Below are 21,756 nucleotides of genomic sequence, written 5' to 3' on the forward strand. Positions count from 1 at the left end.
TAAAAACTGTTTTTGTTTTTGATGGTGGAAAGCTGACGCTGTTCATTCTGGCCGCGCTGCCAGATACTCTGATGGTGTGGATGTTGCAGTGTTATCTTACCGGGGTTGACGGTAATAATGGTCTTGGAGTTAACCGTCGCCACCATGCTGCTGCGAAAGCTGTCGAAGCTCATCTTTGCGTCAGCGATGAAGAGCACTTTCAGATAAAACCAAAGGTGACAGAAAGGTGAGTTCTCCGGGTGGGATGATGGCAGAGGAAAGGAGCAGCTGCTAGCCTACCCGTCTCTCTGGGGAGAAGGTTCTGCATCAGCTGAATGGCCTCCATGTCCCAGCTGAAAACAGAGAAGCCGGTAATTAAATAGAGGCAACAATAGGGAAGAAAGTTCAAAGGACAAACAGCTTTTCTCATTAGGCCACTGACGAATGAGGACGACCGACCAAATGAGAGGAAAAGAGGAGACGGAGTCGTCGAACAGCTTCACTTCCAGCCTCTGTCCTCTTCGTCCATCGGATGTTGTGAAATGCTTCGCTTCTCCGATCTGAAGATGGAAGGAAAACTTGTGTGGAGTTCATATTGCAGCATCTTCTGTTCAAAAGTAATACTCATTGAATTTATGTCGGATCTCATCACATCCTAAAGGCCAGAACACACCAGGTCAGACTGGCTGCATATAGGGAGGCTGAGACTATAGGCAGGGTGGGCAGATCTGCACAGATTTCTTTTTTTTCACGTCTGTCTCTGTGCTATACAGAAATGAAAACAATTTCCCACATTTGACTTGGAGAGATTATGAAAAGTTATAAAAAAAAACACAGGAACTGTTATAAAATAAAGCCCCAATTTAAGGGCACAGATGGAGAATTTTCATATATTAAAAACACAATAACATCTGCATCTAAAGAAAAGAAAAACACAGCAATAAACCCTGTGGGCTGAGGCAGAGAGAGGTGATTCTCAGAGAGTGATTGGGGAACTTTATCAAAGTTTTTCATTCTTTTTTTCATAAAGAGGTGAGAGATACACCACTCTTACCTGCTCTGTCTGCCCCACATCTTTTTTGTGAGGCTCAAAGAGGATCACTATTTTACTAAACATATTCTTCTCCTCCTAAAGTTTTTTTTTTTTTTAGGAGATTGATAAACTGCGCTTTCTGTACCTCATCATTTTTTGTGAGGCTTGATAAGGATCACTACTTTACCATTTTTCTGTCCTGCTAAATTCCCATCATGGGTAAAGTATTATTGTTTTAATGTTTAATTGATCCTTTTTGCACAGGTCTGTCCTGCTTGCTATATACGTGATGCGCGACTCTAAACCTGACTGGCTTCTCTTGTGATTAACAGACTTTATTTTGTATTTTACCCCAAAGCGGATGCCTTTTATTTTGTAACCACATCTCTCTTCCTGTCTCATGAACTTCTCGCTTAATCGCTGCGTAGTCCGAATAAAATTGTGTCAGGTGTGATCATCCACATTGACCTTCAACGAGCACTTAACGCCACGACCTCGTCCAACACGATTTTATCTCCGAATTTTATATCAAAATCAGATTCGGTGTGTTCTGGCCTAAACTGTCCTTGTAACATTGTTCTCTCACATATTTAACCAGAAACACACTTTAATTATTACTGATGGTATCTAAGCAACACACCTGTTTTTTATCAGTGCTATCTCTCCCTGAGTTTACATCATTCTGCTACAAATAAAATAAATGCATTTTCTAATCAATAATTGTTTCCACCTTAAAACCCTTTAATGATCTATATTGATAGAGGCTGGATATTATATCTGTTTTTCAATCTCATTTTAGGCTGCCTGTTTTGTGTTTTGTTGTTGATGGTTGATGATCAGAGAAGCTGAAGCTTGAACTTCTCTCAGCAACCTTCAAGCACGTCAGGAACTAAAACAGCTGAGATGAGTTTAATGAACAGAAATGAAGAGTGTGTTAACTAATAACCTTTTAATAATGAGGGTTCCTGTGCTAGAAAACTTTTGGGATCTGCTAGTCATTCAGAACATCATTGATTCTGCAGTAGTTTAGAGTCGGGCTGGGAGATACGGCTCAAAATTGTAAGCTCTACTTTTTTTAATCTACCAAATTCCGGTTAATCCGTTATTTTCCCTTTGGGATGGGACCTTCATTTAAAGACCAATGAAATCCAAGCTGTGAAAATCTAACAAACGTAATGTTTGCAGCTGCTGGAGTTACAACATTCAGCTAGTTTATCAGTTATCTAAGAATCAAAAGTGATGAAGTCACGTCACCCTGAGCTATGGATCGATTTTATCCATTGATCATCCAGACCTAGTTTAAAGGGTAAAAACATAAATCTAAATAGCTGGTTTATCCTTTCTGATTAATCCTTATTTCCTTTCTTGATGATGATACAATCCTTAAACTTAAATCATAAAACATTCAATAAACTGATTCAAACACCACTAAACCATGTCTGGAGCTGAAGCTCAGACATTATACTCAGACGCCTTGTTGGGCGCAGGTTCACATGTCGACGTCACCGCCATATTGAATGTGGCAGAAAGTAGGTAACGTCTGTTGTAGTGAACATCGATCGGCTGTGCAAGACCAATCTTTTTCAAGGTTTTTAGCTCGTACACAGTACAGACTGTTGTTTTTAGATGTAGATGTGCATATACAGAATTTAAAGTATAAATAAATAGGTATGTGATCATATATAACTATATGTCAAGATTATAAATGTGTATCTATCTATCTATCTATCTATCTATCTATCTATCTATCTATCTATCTATCTATCTATCTATCTATCTATCTATCTATCTATCTATCTATCTATCTATCCATCCATCCATCCATCCATCCATCCATCCATCCATCCATCCATCCATCCATCCATCCATCCATCCATAGAAATAAAGTCCTAGGACTATAAAGTAAACAAAAAAAGAAAAAAGTGTCGATATAAGAAAAAAAGTCATATTATGAGAAATAAGGGGAACATTTCCAGAATAACAACAGTTTGCAGAACTATTTCAGTGCTGAGTAATGGGGCCAGGTTCGATTCTTTTAATTATTTTTATTCGTTATGAGAATAAAGTAGGGAGAATGGAGATAAGGGGATATGAAAATAAACTCGTAATATTACAAAAATAAAGATATTATGAATATAAAGTATATTCTGAGATTAAAGTCCCTCTGATACTGTTTAAGTGTCTGAGTCTATCAGCAGATTTGCCACATTCAGCATGGCGGACGCTCTGACTCATCCGCAGCATAGACAGACCCAACGAGGGGTCTACATTTATAATGTCTATGCTTAGAAATTGGATGTGTGAAATTGGACTTCTGAGAGTGTTTATTACTTATTAAATTTTTTTCATAACTTCAAACTAGTTTTCAGTAAAAAAAATAAATAAATAAACAATTTTATGTGGATGCTTTGAGCTGATTAAGCTGCATGCAAAAATGTTTAGATCCAAACAGTACAAGTTTGATCTTTATCCTTTATTTAGCTGCATCCTTAGTTGATTTTATGGGGAGGGTGTGTTTGCTCTTCCTTACCCATTTCACCGCTGCCAGTATATTTATTACTGTGCCGTCCAGCCTCTGTCCGTTGGCCATAATATCTCCCAGGGAGTAGAAATCCCCAGGGTCTTTCACAGGGAGGTGAAGGAGAGGCAGGATCCCGTCGATGGTGTCGACATCGGCACACAGACACACCTGGGAGTGATTCTCTGTGACTAACAGCCTGTAGTGGCTAGGAGAGAAAAAACTGATTACACCCTGTATAGCAACAATGTGAATAACTCTCAGTTTAGTTTACAATTATTTACCTTGGTGTTTCAGGGCAGAACTTGTCTCCTTTCTCTGGATCTTTGGTGGAAACTAGAGGGTTTTCAATGATCACTGAGGAACAAGCATTTATATTGTCAAAAAAGCTCATTGCTCACTTATAAATAAACAACCCTGATAGTTTACTACAGAAAGACATATTTTGAGTTTAAGCCTTTAATATCAGTATTGCAAAAAAGTAAGAAAATAATCCACTGGACTTTTTTTCCAAGTTTGAAGACGTTTAAATTAAAAATTTTGGAAATGGCATTGAGTTTGAGGCTTTATAGAGCGGACCAAAAACAAAGCCTTGTTTTGGCTTAGAAGACATGCAAATTGAACTTTAATATCAGTAATCCACACAAAGCAAAGGAAGAAGGGATGGAGGAAAGGAAGGAGGGAGGAATGACAGGAAAAAATGAAGAAAGCATGGAACACTGGATCAGATATGAAATGACAAAGGAAGGTAAAAAGTAGAGGTAGGAAAAAAGATGAAAAAAGGAAAAAGGGGTGGGATTATAATAGAAAGTATGCACAATAAAAACCCACTAAAAACAACTGTTTTGTCTTATGCTTTTAATTAATTTCATACCTGAAAAATAACTCAATCAAATCCCAGTTTTCCAAACTGTATAGCCACCCTATAAAATACTATATAATGTTTGTTATAAACTTCTTTTTTAATGCGAACAGTCCATATTAACAATTTAGTCTAATATCTTTTATAGTTGAAAACATTCCTAATCATTCTTTAATCCCCACCTCTCATACAAACCCTGACATTTAAAGGGATGTTTCAGGCTGTTTTAAACTAAACATGTTCCCACCACAGTCTCCAATGCTGAAGCTGCTGGCCAGCCCGTTGACGTACGCCTCATTCCCCCAGGCGGTCACATTGATAAAGAAGTCAGGGGAGTCTTTCATGGTGAAACCAAAAGTGAATCGCTCAATCTCAGCATCTGAAATCAGGGAAGACACAGGCTTTTATTGCACAGATGGTTGCTAGAGAAAAGTAAACTGCATAACTAAGATTTTGACCGACAGATGGCGCTGATGCGCCAGAAATTGAGATATCTGAAACTTAGAGAAACTTGCACTGACTTCTCCTATCAGGGAAGCTCCTTACGTCGGTTTTTCCAATAATGACCCCCAAGACTTTCTGAAACAAATCAGGATAAACCAGATTTTTTCCCCCCTCTAAAGTAAATAAATACATCTCACAAATTTTTTAACAAACACAGAAGGAAAATCGCATTTGAAATTCTATATTTTACGGAAGAGGATTAGGGCCACTGAAACAAATAAAAAAGTTAACTGATTTTCAAATATTATTTCAGTTTAATATGGGAAAAAAAAAAAAGAATTCTGACTTTTTTCTCAGAATTCTTGACTCCAATCTCAGAATTCTGACTTTAATCTCAGATTATACTGAAATAAAATTTAAAAATCAGTTAACCTTTTTGTTTTTTCAGTGTTCCTAATCCTCTTCCGTAATATTTGGAATCATGAAACCTTAAAAAAAATGTATGTGGACTCACAGGATGAGAAAAGTTGGGATGAAGCTCAGAAATCGAAATATGGCTTTGAGTAGCCATCTTTGTTTAGCAAACGTTAGCTTTTCCTGTCTTTACACGATAAAAAAGAAAAAGAATTTCACAAACACGGAAAAGAACATGATACGAAAATAACTCTATTCGATATAGTTATTCATAATAAAATATTAAAAATATGACAGAACCTAACGTTTATTTGTAGCTTAAAAAACAACATTCACCTGCTAAACGAGAAGCCAAAACTGAAATGTTATTTATTTAGTAATATTCGACTGAAATAAAATTATCAGCTTTATACTAACTCATTTAGATATAAATGAGCACTTTACCTGCCAAAGTACCTTTTTTTTAAAAATCGAAATTGTATTTTCTCTCAAAAGTGTTGCACACGACCACAAATGCTGCGTTCAAGGTTTTCGGGAAAAATAAGTTTTACAGCTAGCTTAAAATGTAGACCGATATCATCGGTATAAATATAGAAAATCATAACGAGAGCATATTTCTTGTTACAAAATCAGTTAGAAAGAGCTATCTACAATTGATAGAGGCCCTAAAGTAGTTCTTGATGCTGTTTAGTCAGTCATCCACAGCTCATGGGTCAGAAGCTAAAAACCTTTTGAAGCCATTATTTCTTAAGTATAATTGGTTACCAAAAAAGATACAAAGTTAACTTTTATAAGCCTTAAAGCATGATTCCACAAATACATTTGAAGTTAATATTATTTGTGTTGTATAAAAAATTTATTAGAGATGGATGGTAGGGTATAAAACATTTTGTTTACATGCAGACCAGTTTTAGAAATTAGAAAAAAGTATGTAATTTCTGTAAATCACTGAGTGAAACATTTTATAGATTATATACATTGCTTATGTTTTTAACCCTTGGTTTGTTAATCATTTCATATTAGTACAGATTTACATGAGAGCAACAGAAAACATTTTACATAATACAGAAATATGGGTTTAATAACTTATTGAAGATTATTATCTCCCAAACAGTTAAATTTTAATCTGACAAATAAGTCCCTTCTAAACACAGATTCTTCTTTAACTAATGACTGCAGTTCTGTGATCAAATATATGTTTTTATGTATACAGTGTTTTATGTGCATGAATTCTGTATTAATTCTGTTTCTTTTTCAATGGAAACAAATCTAAAACGATTAGAAATGTCCCTAAATCAAACCACACTGTGATGAAAAATACAACTTTTCCTTTATTAATTTTATTTTTAATATAACTTTACTGTACTTACACTTGTATAATTATATGTAAATAGAGTGGGTTTCATGGAAAGTGTTTAAACAATGCCTTAAAAAGTATTTACCCCTCCTTTTGCTGTGTGGCTTTATGGGATTTAACCTGTGTCTAACTCCTGCTGTTCTGGTTCTCACCAGGGAGGAACATTTGAGAACAACAAGCATTATGAAGACCAAGGAATGCAGCAGAAAGGTCAACGAGTAGGTTCTGGTTCAGCTTTAGTTCTAAAAAAAAAAGGAAAAAAAAGCCCAAATTGAAAACACCTTCCAAAACTCTTCAAATCATTTTCTGAACCAACTGTGAAACATGGACATCCAAGAATGTCAGGATGGACAAGGAAAGCTTTAGGCAGCCAAGAAGTGACTCTGGAGGAGCTGCAGAGATTTGCTAAGCTATGTGTAAGCATGTTTGAATGTAGCTGATAGTGCATAAATACACAGTGTGATCAGGAAGACCATTTAAAACCCATCAGTGACAGAAGCTGCCCTGGAAACACCCTTAAGCTGATGGGTGACTGGTACTTTTCTTGTTTTGTTTAAAAACGCAAAACTGAACTGGAAGAGATTTGACTTCTACAGCTTTAAAGCACAGAAAACATTGGATATATTAAAAGAAAGTCAAGTAGTTGAAGTAATTGTGGTGTAATCTGATGGGTAATTGTCCAATAATATAGTGACTGCATCTAGTTAAAATGTTCTACTTGATCCAGTTTTATTTCAATAGAAATTTAAAATTATAATTTAATTACACGTGTCTGGCTGCTCTTTAAGTCCATTAATCACAGCAGCACATCGGAGATTCAGTGGATAAATCAAGTTAAACTTTCATTAGGTTCAATAATTTATTCATAATGAATTCATAGCTGACATGTGCACAGAGGCAGTGAGGCTTGTCACCCAGTGGAAACCTCTCTTCTCCTTCCAAACATGGACCTAGATGAAGCTTCATTTAAGGCTTGTAATTTGATCTACTGAGGCTTTCTTCCTGTGCTTGACACATTCACTGACAAACCATGAAAAAAGCCCTTAAGTCGGTCAGTGTTATCGCTTCCTGCAATTTTGAGAAAAAAGTCAACCTTTGATTTAAAAAGACGGTACTCAAGAAAAAAATCTAATAAACCTGCTCATAAAAATCTAAAGATATTTGACCCAAATCAAAAGTTATTTTTGAATTAATCTCTAATTATTTCAGCCTAATCTGAGTTCTTAGGGACTCCGCAGACCACAACTTTCTGTTTCTGTAGGGTAAAAATGTGACACAGCACACAGCCTCATTTGTCCTTGTCAGCAGAGAGCAAACCATTCAAGTTGGTCTTCATAAAAGAGCTTCTTGCCTTACCCTCTAACATACAAAGTTTAATTCACATCTGCAAAAAAAAAAGATATATATATATTTCTTTTTTTATATATATAATATATAAATACAGCTAGTACGTTCTTGGTCTTCTTGGTTTTACCTCTTGACTTTCATATAGCATCTGCATACTGAATTCATGATATAAACTTATCTTAATAATTGTCATATTTTGAGATAAATAGAACCAGTTGTCTTTTTTTAATTGTGTTTTTGAGTGTTTTCCTCATTTCTAAAAAAAAACTTTGAAACTTTTTGCACATCTGGGTTTTGGGCAGGTTGGAATTGGGCCCCAATGCCATAAGATTTCCAATTCGAATGTTCTTGAGATCATTACAGACCCTCCCTCTTTACAGTTTGTAGCCACAGAAAGGATTTCATGGTTCTAATCATGTAAAGCAGTTTGTCTAATTCCAAAAACAGCTAAGCAGTTGTAAGAAATTCACAATCACTATCATAACTTTAGCTAACTGGTTCTGTAACGCTGCCATGTCTAAGAGGACCAACACCTTCCTGAAAGGTTCGCTTGTGCCTCATTAGTAAACTATGTTACCTAAAGTCTCACCAAAGGTCATCAAGATGTTTTTGGTAAATGTGAAATGGATTTTAATATTCCTTCTGCTTAGCAGTGGTTCTGGGCTTGGATTCCTCCCATGGTGCCATATATCTCCAGTATTTTTCTTTTAATCATTGAATCTGGCCTTTGACCCTAATTGAATCATGACGCCTGCAGAGCTTTAAATAAAAAGTTACCAAGATAATAAAGTCATAAGGCATTGATGATTTTTTTAAATGCTATTTTTAAGCATCCAGTTATGTTGCAAATTTACATAAGTATTAGTAAGATGCGTTCAAAAATACCATCTCTATTTTTAGCAACAAGATGATTTACAGAATAAAAGCCCTCCTATCTAACTGCTTTTTTCTACATCTTTTAAAAAAAAGCCTATTTTTTTTAACTCTTAGATTTAGATTTGTCTTTGGCTGCTGTGTGCATATCCTGTTCTTCAAACATTAAATTCATGTTTTTGCAGAACATCCTGTATAAAATCTAAGACCAGGGGATGAAGGAAAGAAGCAGATGGTGAACGCATAGAAACTCAAGCACACATTTAAGCTCAGGGCATGTAAAAAGTGCTCAAACAGAGCATGTTTGAACTTTTTATTTGCTTTCCTGAGTTTCGTTTCTTGTCTGGTTCTAACTGTAAATCCAACGGTGGATCTTATGAGCACATGTGATCAGGAAGTGAAGGAGCTGTGGTTTATCCACACGATGAAGGATGTTCCCTGTGTTTTATTTGCTGCAACGGGAACGAGCTATGTATGCGGTTTAGTTTCTCACGCACATACGTTTGAATGCATGCATTAAAAAACAATTGACCTTTTGTTGAAAAATCCACAGCTTTTCATGCAAGGTTCTTTAAAAATCTAATGAAACCAATCTGCATTATTTAATTGAATCTGACCGATAAAACATACTGTACTGTCCTGTGCATGGTGAGCAATACCCTGGCACTGGCCACGATTTCACATCCAACTATAGCTTTTGCAGTCGTTGGCAGGAGAGCGTTCAGGCTTTATTGGCTTCCCCTGACATGGAGGAGGTCCAAACTAGCGCTGTGTGTACTCTGTAATTTCCCTGCCACCTGTGTGCCTGTCTGCTCTGTAGCTGCTGCAGCACTCAGCTGGCCTCCACAGGCACAATGCTCTGTCTTTTGTTAGGCATATACGGCTGCAAAGGAAACATTAAATGAATTTAATAACATGCTGTTGAAATATAAAAGAAGTCAGTGGCATGCATGCACGGAGTCAGTTCCCATCATTGTGCCAACATACAGGAGTATTGGGAGAACAAAAGTGGCGTCGGTTGACATTTTCTTCTCCTTTTGGAGCATTGTTTCTCTGCAGTCTGTCTACAGCCTCCTTAAAAGTGTATATTTGCAACTTAGGTAAGTTGACAATTCCCAGAGTTGTGGGTCCTTGGTTTCCCACAATGGAACATTCCTATCTTGTGTCAGATCTTACATACATCTGATACAAGCGCTATTTCACTCAGCTGTTTAGATTCAGGTGTTTGCCAAATAAACTTTAAAAAAGGGTGCAGTTTCCACCAAATCTATCTCCATATATACATTACATTGCTGTCTTACAATGTTATTATCATTATTACTGTTTCTGCATATAGCCTATCTTATTGTGGCTTCTTTGTTCTGTTTTTTTATTTTTTATTTTTTGGTTGTTTGTGGTTGTTTTTCTTTTACAGGTATCGAGACCAACCTCGATGGGTGCTAACCTGGTGATATATTGATGCCTCTTTCTCTTCTCAACTTCTATCTCCTCCCTTTTCTTTAAACCTTCTCCCTATCTTTCTCTCTCTTATTCTTTTTCTCTATTGTTCCGTGTCCACGATAAATGTAACAAACAACATTTTTAATAATAAAGTTGAAAACATACACATACATATAACAAGCGGAGGTCTAAGACAGAAGCTGTAGTACTTTGCTTGTGAAAGTAAATTTGCTGGGCCTCATAATGACACTGAGACTATAGCTTTGAGTGTCACACGGAAAGAACAGGACAAAAAACTTACAATAATAAGTAAGTTGATACTGACATTTGTTACTTAAGTAGAAGTATAGATCCTGCAGTTTAAAAACACTCTGGTAAAAGTTGAAGTATCAACTTGACCTCTTTACTCAAGTAAAAGTGAAAAAGTATGTGCTCCAAAAACTACTTAAAGTATAAAAGTATAAAGTAACCTTTTAAAAAACAGCCAGATGCTACTATATGAAGTGAAAGCTCAATTGTTCGACTATTTCAAAAAATTATTTGAGGGCCAAGTTAGTCTCTTGTTGGTCTCCGTCTCCCGATACGCTCTCGCCTGTGTCCGACCTTTCAGACATTTCGACATCTTTTTCTAAATCCAACATTGTAGCATGGCATAGACAATTCACGTTTACAGTTTGAAGAACACCTGCTTGCTTCTGATGATTTCCTTTGGCTAACCAATGAGTGTTTGCGTTATATGACTCATCCAGTTACACTAGTTTTCACTATATGTGGATGGCGCCAATAATCTGTATTGGATGGCACACATGTCGTGAAATAAATATTTATAAACATAAAACCGAATCCAAGAGTAACGAGTAATGTTTGTTTTAAAAAAGTAAGGAATAGAAAGTACAGATACTTGTGTGAAAATGTAATGAGTAGAAGTCAGAAGTAGGTAGAAAAATAAGTAATGGAGTAAAGTATAGATAAGTGTACTGAATTACAGTAACAAAGTATTTGTACTTCGTTACTTTACACCTCTGCATATATATATATATATATCTATATATATATATAGATATATATATATATATAGATATATATATCTATATATATATATATATATAGATATATATACAGGAAAGGGGGTATGAGAGAGGTGGAGAGACATGCAGCAAAGGACTCGAACCTGATTCGGCAGTGTCGAGGACTAAGGCCTCCGTACATGGGTCGTGTGCGTTAACCACTGTGCCACCAAAGCACGCCCGAGTCTTATATTTTACTATGGAGTATATTCATCCTATCCATGAATGTTTCAGCTTTGTCATCAGAATTAGTGTTTAGCTAAAAACTCTTCATATGTGTGCTGTATTCTGCACTATAATGTATTGCTTGGGCTCAGGCTGTGTTATCTCCTTGAGTTGTGTGGTTTTCCATCATCCTTCGAATGTGTGTGTGTGAACATGCATAGGATTTCTGTACTGTAGTTACACAGCACCACCCAGCTCAAAGGTTTTATCCTCCAGAGTAAAATATACAACCCCTGTTTTGATGTTTGTCATCTCATCCAGAGCCTCTAGTTGCCCTGAGCATCTCTGCTCCATTTAGAGTTTACATGCTCCGACAGGGACATCTCCTTCACATTTGACCTCTTTCGTCATTTGAAAAACAGCTTCTTTGACATTTTTTTACATGAGGTCAGAAACACATTTTTTCAGTTATTTCTGATTGACATAGAAAACAGAAGCTCTCAGATCTTTGTCACACTTGAACAATCAAATTTTTATATTTTTCTCAACGTCACCCCCCTGTGGACTGTACATATGAAAGATATTTGTGGGCTGACTGGAGAGGGAGTTCAGCGCTTCTTTGATTGGGTGCTGATTTTAAAGCATCTGGGACTGATGTTCTCTATAAAGCACAATCAGCATTGGGTCAACGTACTGGACGCATACCAATAGTTTAATAATGGAAAAGTACGCTAAATCTGTGCTCCAAAACACACTTCTGATAGATACAGATTATAGATCTCACAATACAAGTTAAACCTGAGAGGGTTTTTTTTTAGCATGAAAGAATTTGAAAATATTTTGGCCAAAAAAAAAAAAAATCTAAGTTTATCTCAGTTTCAGTGGTTCTAAAAGGTGCTGATTTGATGCACATTTGCTCATAGTTTGAATTTGTCTTCTCTATGTCAGGTTCCAGTTATGTAGTCTATGTCAGCATTCACCCCTGACTGCATGGGAGGTTTTTTTTTGTTGTTGTTTTCAAAGTTCCCTGGTTTTTATGTGTTGGCTGATATTTAAAAAAATGTTCAGAACAGGGAGTTTTTACTGCGACAGTCCATCAACATGTGTCGCTCGCTGTCTTTTCTCTCAGATGCTATTTAAAGCATAATTAGATCCATAAATTATAACGGACGCTGCAGCTTCCACAATATATCTATTCTATCAGTTTCCCTTTTTTCTATACTAGAACCTGTTGAGTTTGAAATCTTTGCAACATCAACATAGATGCAGACAACTAATTTTTTAGATATGTCAGTGACATGATAACCTAAATGGAGGCACAGTGTGAAGGCGTGGCGTTTTGCTTCATCTGTGTCACCTGACTTGATCTAGATTACCGTTATTATTAAAGAACAATGCATCCTGGGGTGTATTTTCAATAAAATTAAAGCAAGCAAGTTAGATTGCTAGCTTGGAAAGAACAGGGGTTTAGATAAGTAACATCTCTGTAATAACTTTAATAAAATAAATAAAACAAAAATAATTTTCTAACCCCTGTTTGTTAAGAAAAAATTGTACAAAATATTTTGGTATTTTTAATTAAAGTTTTCAACAAATTGCAGTATTGGTTATGCAAGCAGGACCCCTTTTAGTAGTTAATTACAATTATCTGTAAAAATAGAATTAATGAAGACACAGCAGATAAATAAAAAAAAACATCTCTGGACTTTTTTTTTAAAGTTTTAAATAAATTCTGAAATTTTCGCTAGGTTACTGCAGGGGTCTTCAGCTTTTTTCAGTCTAAGGACCCCCAAACTGATGGTGAGATGAAGCGGGAACCCCTAATTATACAGGTGCTGGTCATAAAATTAGAATATCATGAAAAAGTAGATTGATTTCAGTAATTCCATTTAAAAAGTGAAACTTGTATATTATATTCATACATTACATACAAACTCATATATTTCAGATGTTTATTTTGTTTAATTTTGATGATTACAAATGACAACAAATGAAAATCTCAAATTCATCATATCAGAAAATTAGAATATTACTGAAGACCAATAAAAACAAAGGATTTATAGAAATGTTGGCCAACTGAAAAGTATGAACATGAAAAGTATGAGCATGTACAGCACTCAGTATTTAGTTGGGCCTCCTTTGGCCTGTATTACTGCAGCAATGCGGCGTGGCATGGAGTCGATCAGTCTGTGGCACTGCTCAGGTGTTATGATAGCCCAGGTTGCTCTAATAGTGGCTTTTAGCTCTTCTGAATTGTTGGGTCTGGTGTATTGCATCTTCTTCTTCACAATACCCCATAGATTTTCTATGGGGTTAAGGTCAGGAGAGTTTGCTGGCCAATTAAGAACAGGGATACCATGGTCCTTCAACCAGGTACTGGTAGCTTTGGCACTGTGTGCAAGTGCCAAGTCCTGTTGGAAAATGAAATCTGCATCTCCAAAAAGTTGGTCAGCCGCAGGAAGCATGAAGTGCTCTAAAACTTCCTGGTATGTGGCTGCGTTGACCCTGGACCTCAGAAAACACAATGGACCAACACCAGCAGATGACATGGCACCCCAAACCATCACTGACTGTGGAAACTTTACACTGGACTTCAAGCAACGTGGATGAAGTGCCTCTCTTCTCTTCCTCCAGACTCTGGGACCTTGATTTCCAAAGGAAATGCAAAATTTATTTTCATCAGAGAACATGACTTTGGACCACTCACCAGCAGTCCAGTCCTGTTTCTCTTTAGCCCAGGCAAGACGCTTCTGACGCTGTCTGTGGTTCAAGAGTGGCTTGACACAAGGAATGCGACAGCAGAAACCCATGTCTTTCATACGTCTGTGTGTGGTGGTTCTTGAAGCACTCACTCCAGCTGCAGTCCACTCTTTGTGAATCTCCCCCACATTTTTGAATGGGTTTTGTTTCACAATCCTCTCCAGGGTGCGGTTATCTCTCTTGCTTGTACACTTTTTTCGACCACATCTTTTCCTTCCCTTCGCCTCTCTATTAATGTGCTTGGACACTGAGCTCTGTGAACAGCCAGCCTCTTTAGCGATGACCTTTTGTGTCTTGCCCTCCTTGTGCAAGGTGTCGATGGTCGTCTTTTGGACAACTGTCAAGTCAGCAGTCTTCCCCATGATTGTGTAGCCTATAGAACTAGACTGAAAGACAATTTAAAGGCTTTTGCAGGTGGTTTGAGTTAATTAGCTGATTAGAGTGTGGCACCAGGGGCCATCAATTTTGAACCTTTTCACAATATTCTAATTTTCTGATATGATGAATTTGAGATTTTCATTTGTTGTCATTTGTAATCATCAAAATTAAACAAAATAAACATCTGAAATATATGAGTTTGTATGTAATGTATGAATATAATATACAAGTTTCACTTTTTAAATGGAATTACTGAAATCAATCTACTTTTTCATGATATTCTAATTTTATGACCAGCACCTGTACATTTTGTATGAAATAATTTTATATCAAACTGGTCCTATAGTCACTCTATTACAGATGGAGTCATGTAACAAAAGTAATTTCTATTACTTTCTATTATTAAAGCATTTCTGATACCTCGTTGATGGGACAGGTGTTGTGAATAAAACGGTGCCCAGATTGAAAGAGCTCCTGTGTGTCGCTGAATGTGTGCATTGATGACTGAAAGACATCTCCATTTATCTGTCTACTACCATGGGTTTAATTCATGTTAAAGTGTATTTAAAGACATTTCAATTAGTGGAAAAATTGTAGGGGGGAATATAAAAAAAAGTCTAATCAACCAAAACTTTCACGACCCCCATGCAGTACCTCTGTGCACCCCCTAGGGGTCACGGACCCCTTGTTGAAGACCTCCAGGTTTCTTTAATATGGCTAATTTATCTAACATTAAACACAGAATATTGGCGTTATTAATATTAGACATTATCTGTGTAAAAGTACTCCATCACGAGAAAAGAAGGAATATTACTTTAAGTGAACATTTCTTATTATCTTCTTGTTTAGATAAAACATGTTTCCTTCTATCTTTTTTATGTTTTTCACCAATAGTAGATAAGTAGCTGATGTTTTGCTCAGAGAAGCATATCACTGAAATGCAAAAAAAATTTTTTTTTTAAATTGAATGTTTTTCACAGCACCACTAGGATTGCCAGGGCTGACATGTATTAGACGCGTGTGAAGGCAAACCATGCTGCTCTGATCCCATATCCAACTGGATGTCATTTAGGCCCTGCTTAAGCCAAGCTCTACAATTAGAGGGAAAATACTTTGCTTCATCTGTCTCTTTTAGTCTTAGGATGTATGCTTGGGCCTTCAGATGGCAGTAACATCACATATGGAAGATATCATGCTGTTACCGAACAGCTTCTCTCACCAGGCACTAATAACAGTGTGGCTATGAGTTTAATAAAAAGGAATGGAACGAATTATGGCCCCATACTAGTCAGGGCCATCATGTACTGCAGTGGAGAGCAGCAGAGACAGGGAGGAGGGAGCTGGGTTTAGTGCTGTGGCACTGAAGGAGGGAACACACAGAGAGATCCGGAGCCTGTGGGAGGCCCAGATCAGGCTCTGTCTGATGTGTGGTAATGGGACAGTAACAGCAGTTTGACAAGGGGTTAAACTGGGTCGAAGAATGTCAAAACCAAACTGTAATGTTTTCCTAGAGGGAAGAACATATTGACAAGTTAAAGAAAATGGCTACATATTGTAGACTGAAGGCCTCAGATTTAGAGAGAGCTGCTCATTGATCAGTTCCTAACAGCACCTCTTTCCAAACCAGATCTCTCTCTGTATGTCATACTGACACCCTATCTGTGTTATCTTACACTTTAATGGATCTTTCAGGTCTTGCCTGATGATCTTTTGTAAATTTTGTAAAAAATGTATTGAATCAGAGGAAGCAGTCGTAAATCTACCAGAATGTATGGTTCAAATCAAATCAATACAACACAGATAAACATGAACTGTTTTTGATTAACTTATGTCTCAGTGTGACTGGATTTTTAATTTGTGACACTTTAATCCACAAAAATGCATGACCAATGTCTAGGAATGTCCCGTTGACTTTCCTTGTATTCTGCTAGAAAATTCTCTTTTAGTTGGAGAAAACACTAAACAGAGAACAAGTAAATAATGATATCTGTAAAGTCTATGAGTTGATGAAAATTTAATTCAGTTCAGGTAATTTATTTAGCTCCAATTAACAACACATGTCATGTCAAGGCATTTACAGAGACAAGTCAACCACATCATACAGACGGATTGGTTCAAACTTTTCTATCTAAGTAAAACCAGCTGATTGCATCGACTCATTGACCCCGAAAGCAATCCCTCGCACTAAGCATGTTTGTGTGACAGTGGAGAGAAATACTCCCTTTTATCAAGAAGAAACCTCCAGCAGAACCAGGCTCAGTCTAAGCGGCCATCTGCTGAGGCCGACTACATTCAGGGAGGTTCAAAGAAACAGAAGTGGACAAAGAAAAAGAAGCAACTGTTAAATACAGTAGCTCCACAGGCAGGCCCATCCAGGAAACACAGACAGACAAGCTCCAAGTCATCTCTCATGTCTGAGGATGAATGGAGAGCACATACAGTTAGTCACTGAAAAACAGGCCAAGCTCCAACATCTATAAACAAAGGCGTTGATGTCAGCACCACAGCTGATAATTCTCTCCAGGATGGTGTCACAGCCAAACAGTAACAGGCTAGATGAAGCTGCTATGATGAGAGAAGGCAGAGAGAGCAAAACAAGATTGAACTAACAAATACTGCAGAATGGGAAAATAGAGATGGAATGATGAAGAGGAATCCCTATGTTCTCCAGCAGTCTAAGCCTATAACAGCACAAATGCAGAAAATAGCTCAGCATAACCAAAGTATGCTGAGCACACTGTGGCCAAGGTAGAGCCAAGGAAAAAGGTATATCCAGAAAAATTGAAAATCAATCTTTTAATCTGGTTTGCTTATGTTTAGTAAACATAAGCAAACCAGATTGCAGATTATATTAATACCAGCAATAATCATATGTGTTTGGCTCTTTTTTTGTAGACTCTACTTAAGTTGGGATTGTCAATCTGATTAAGTGTTACTAAAATTCATATTTGACACAGGTCTGCATTGAATCCACTTGTTACCTGCTTTCTCTGTGATGGCTTTTCTTTTTCAATAGACACTGCAGAGCAAATGAAGTTCGAATCAGACGGCAGTGAAAGTGAGGTTTTTTCTTCTTGGGTGGGCAGACATGGTCCGAACCCCTCTCTCTGGATGTAGCGACATGTCTGTTCTTGGATCAGCTGTCCCTGCTGAATGTGACAGGTTAGTGCAGACCTACAGCATAGAGGGAATCCTAATCACTCCATCAGAACAAATGGACATTCTGCTGCAGGCTATATATCTTCCCCCTATTTGACCTTATTTGACCCCCTTCCAACTGTGTTTAAGTGAAAACTTCAGCTTGAGGCTCAAAATCAGCATAATTTTTTTTGTCTGATTGAATTATCACCTGGTAGTGATCTTTTATTCCTGGTAATAGTTGCATCAAGCTGGATGAAGAAAGTCTGTGAACATTAACTTTCAGGTCTTCACCTTTTATTTTTATTTTTTCCTGGATTTTGCTTAGACCATTCCAATCCATGAAGCTGCTTTGATCTAATCCACCTTTAACGCTGGCTGGATGTCTAGGGTGGTTTCCTGTTTGAGGGTGAACCCCCACCCTGGTGTCAGATCTTTTCTTCCAGCATTGTTCTGATTTATATCCATCCGTCCTCCCATTATGTTTGACATGCTTCCTTTTGGCCGTTTCTCTGACTAAATCTCCTCTTGTCCAGCCTGCCAGTCAAGGTAGACATTCATATTGTGTTAGGTCTTCAGGTAGTCCATCTTCTCTCCATGTTCTGATAACGGGATAACGGGATATTGTTGTAGAACCTAACCTTGTCATAAACGGGCCAAACTTCCTCCCTGACCTGTCTGTAGGGTTCCTTGGTCTCTATGAAGGTGCTGTCCTCTAAAGAACCTCTGAGGTCAGTAACGGCATTATCTGTGGGTCAATAAGGGAAAATCCATTGCTGTTGTGACAAACTGTGTAAAAGTTCAGTTTAGACCAATTAACCTCATCACTGCTAAAGATGATGCCATGCAGGTTACCTTGGGCCTTTGCTGTGGGTGATGCAGTGGATGGAACAGTTATGCAGTCTAGAAAGATTATTCCAAAAGTTGCTCCACGCTGACTGCATAATGTCTCATAACATTTTTTTAAATCAGAAATGATGTCTTAAATATTAGCAAAATGGAGGAAGCCAGACTAACAGCAGGCTCTGTTAAAGATGGAGGTTTTTGCTGCCTGTTTCTACCTCAGCTGTATTTGATAAATATGTCAATTGATAGCTGAGCTGCAGTCATAATATTAAGATCACAGTCAGTCTGTAATTGATTTTCTGTAGCCCTGCAGCCCTCATGCTGGCTGCTGCAAACATAAAGGGATGTAAACTGGTAAAATATACATTTGTGTTATGAAAAGATTGATTACAACAGGGTTGGGTTTGCATACAAGGCTGCACCTCACACACACGCACACACATCTGGACATAAAATCAAATACATCTGCTAAATATCTTGGTAATTGCAGGTCCATCAATATCATATTACCTGTTCCTTTCGCTGCTTATTGATCCCGGGGCTGTTCATGCACAGCTTTTAATGTGCTCTATTACCTGTCTGTTAGAGTCAGTGTCTCTGACAAAACGGGTTGGACGGACAATGCATCACAGCTGAGTTGAAGGGTGGGGGGATTACAGCCTGTCCATCGATCTCCAGGAAAGTGAAGTGGCTCGGTCTCAGATGGAGACACTGGGCCTGTTTTGGGATCCTGGCTGTAGGATGGAGGGCTTGGATTTTAAAACAGTATAGATTTCTAAAGGCTCATGGGAAAAGTGATGGACTCGTATTAATGAAGGCATTCAATTAGAGCATTCAGTGTCTTTTAAATTGGCTTTTACTGATGGCATAAAGAACATGCATGTCAACATGTGCAGGGAAGAGTAAAGCCTGAACTTTAGTCATTATTTGTTCTGACAAATGCAGTTTTGTGCAATGTGATGTTCATTTCTCTTTACAAGCACACGTCAATAAGCCTTGTAACTGGTCACAGGATGCACTGAACCACAGCAAGGCTTAGAGCCAAATGCTTCCATCGGCATGCTAATGTGCAATGATGATCCTAATATACTCACTTCTAGAGGCCCTCTGGAACCTGATCAATATCAAGCCTCTTTTGATATTCTACTATATCTCACGAAGCTTCAATTTCCCCCAATATTTCCATTGGCAGCAACACACAAAGCCTGGCTCAAAAGAAACTTTTACTTAATGATGTGTTTTAGTTTTGAGAAGGATCCTAATTCAAAAAAACTCCTCAATAACTAAACTAGAAGCTTAGAAAATGACATAAAACAGAGAAAACAATACATACGACAGCATAAAAACAGAAAAACTAGATGGAGAAATTGAGAGCATAGCTCTTGAAGCACAAACAGTATAATGAAGAGCTTGGGAGGAAGGAAAACAGACTGAAGAACAAGAACTAATTAGCATGAATTACATTCAAATGAGAATAAAGGAAACATCAAACAAGTCGTATATAATTACTACATAGAAAAGAAGATATTATTAACCAAGGATCTAAAACAAAGGGGAAAAAAACAACAATTTAACCATTTAAAGAACATAAACAAGAGAAAATAAAGACAATCAATACAAGGTAGACAGAAATATTATGCCTCACAATCTGAAACAAAACTGTTTAGCTAGGATTTTATGCAACAGAAAAACACCATGTGTTGCATAATGAGTGTTGAAAAGCTGAACACAACTGGCAAAAAGACTGGACTCCAGGTCCACTGTAATATCTAGAAAGAGAGGCTCTACAGATAGAACTCTACAGATAGAATGTAAGAGAATCCTTCTGCTCTGAGGTCATCAGCAAAAACGTTAACAATGTTTGTGCCTTATTTGCCCAGGTCAAAAGGTTAATAAACCCTCCTGTGAACGTAGTATCTGGACTCGACTCTACTAGGACCTGATCTTAACATTTATATAAAAAAAATGCCCAATTTAATCAAATAAACTACAATAACATAGAAGAAATAAAACAAAAACTAAGCTCTTCCTCCAGCTGTCTGATTTTTATTTTTATTTTTACCCATAATAAATCTCATAATGCCTTATTTAACTCAACTAACATGTTTTCCTCTGGGCCTTAAAACATCAACAACTGCCATTGGTAAAAAAAGAAAAGAATTTGGACAATCAAACAACTGCAGAATTACAGGCCCATTTCAAAGCTCCACTTCATCATTATGATTATTGAAAAAGCTTTCATCAGTTGAACACCTTCCTTACAATGACAAGCTACAAAACTGAAGTAGTACATTTTAAACCTCCTGTTGATGACTTAGCACTCACCATCAGTTAATACAGCTAGAAAGCACCAATCAGACTCAAAACCTGGGTGGAGTGACTCAGACCCGAACCTTCAAAAGCACTTAAAGACAATAACAAAGTCGACCCAAAGAACATCTCGAGGATTAAAGGACTTCTGTTTCAGTAGGATCTTGAACATCAAATTGGGGCTTTTATCTTTAGTTAGTAGAATTTATTACTTAAATAATACTACTTATACATCAGGGATAGTATCAAGGTGTTACTTTATTGTATCTCTTATATTTTATCTGTTGGTTGTGCTGTTCTTTTTAAATCTCTTTGCAGGTGAGGAAGCAGACTGAAGATGATTTATCTTTATCTCCCCTTTTATCTCCTCTTTCTGTCATCATTTCTCCTTTTTTCTGTTTTTCCTTTCCTGTTCTACTTACATTGCAGTGTCCATATAATTTGCAACACTTCCTGCATGATTTATAATAAAGCTATTTATATGCATCACAGAAAAAAATCCATCCTTTTTCTTTGTACTATTTTTTAAGGATGTACATATGAAAATAAAATTGTGATACTTAAAAAAAAAAGATAAATTCTTCTCTTATTGGTCTCTTATCTCTTAGTCTTTTATCTATCTCTATAGAAAAAAGGGCTGTAAATCCAAGGGGTCTTTGCATTCAGGTTTCCTCTAGACTCCGACTTTCCTCTTATTGACCATTAATCTCTGACCTCGCTGCAGCCAATGAGGAAAGCACTTGGTTATTAAATGATGAGACTCGTGGAGCTGATCGGCTTCTCTCAACCCCTGCAGGCAGGAAATCTGACATAATTCCCATTCTG

The 21,756-nt window shown here is 37.1% G+C and overlaps 1 protein-coding gene across 1 annotated transcript in view; it reads right to left on the bottom strand.

Annotated features, from left to right (window-relative positions):
- meiob (meiosis specific with OB-fold) overlaps positions 1–21,756 on the bottom strand; it is a 28,212-nt gene that overhangs the window by 1,152 nt on the left and 5,304 nt on the right. The window contains exons 2-9 of the mRNA XM_038274199.1: positions 18,417–18,501; positions 4,914–4,971; positions 4,640–4,771; positions 3,815–3,887; positions 3,543–3,738; positions 439–539; positions 280–332; positions 101–196 (exon numbers count right to left, since the gene is read on the bottom strand). Coding sequence (XP_038130127.1) covers positions 101–196; positions 280–332; positions 439–539; positions 3,543–3,738; positions 3,815–3,887; positions 4,640–4,771; positions 4,914–4,971; positions 18,417–18,501 — 794 coding nt within the window. The remainder of the gene's footprint in view (positions 1–100; positions 197–279; positions 333–438; positions 540–3,542; positions 3,739–3,814; positions 3,888–4,639; positions 4,772–4,913; positions 4,972–18,416; positions 18,502–21,756) is intronic.

Source organism: Cyprinodon tularosa, unplaced genomic scaffold, assembly GCF_016077235.1.
Source record: "Cyprinodon tularosa strain WSP-4 unplaced genomic scaffold, ASM1607723v1 ctg90, whole genome shotgun sequence".
Classification (NCBI taxonomy): domain Eukaryota; kingdom Metazoa; phylum Chordata; class Actinopteri; order Cyprinodontiformes; family Cyprinodontidae; genus Cyprinodon; species Cyprinodon tularosa.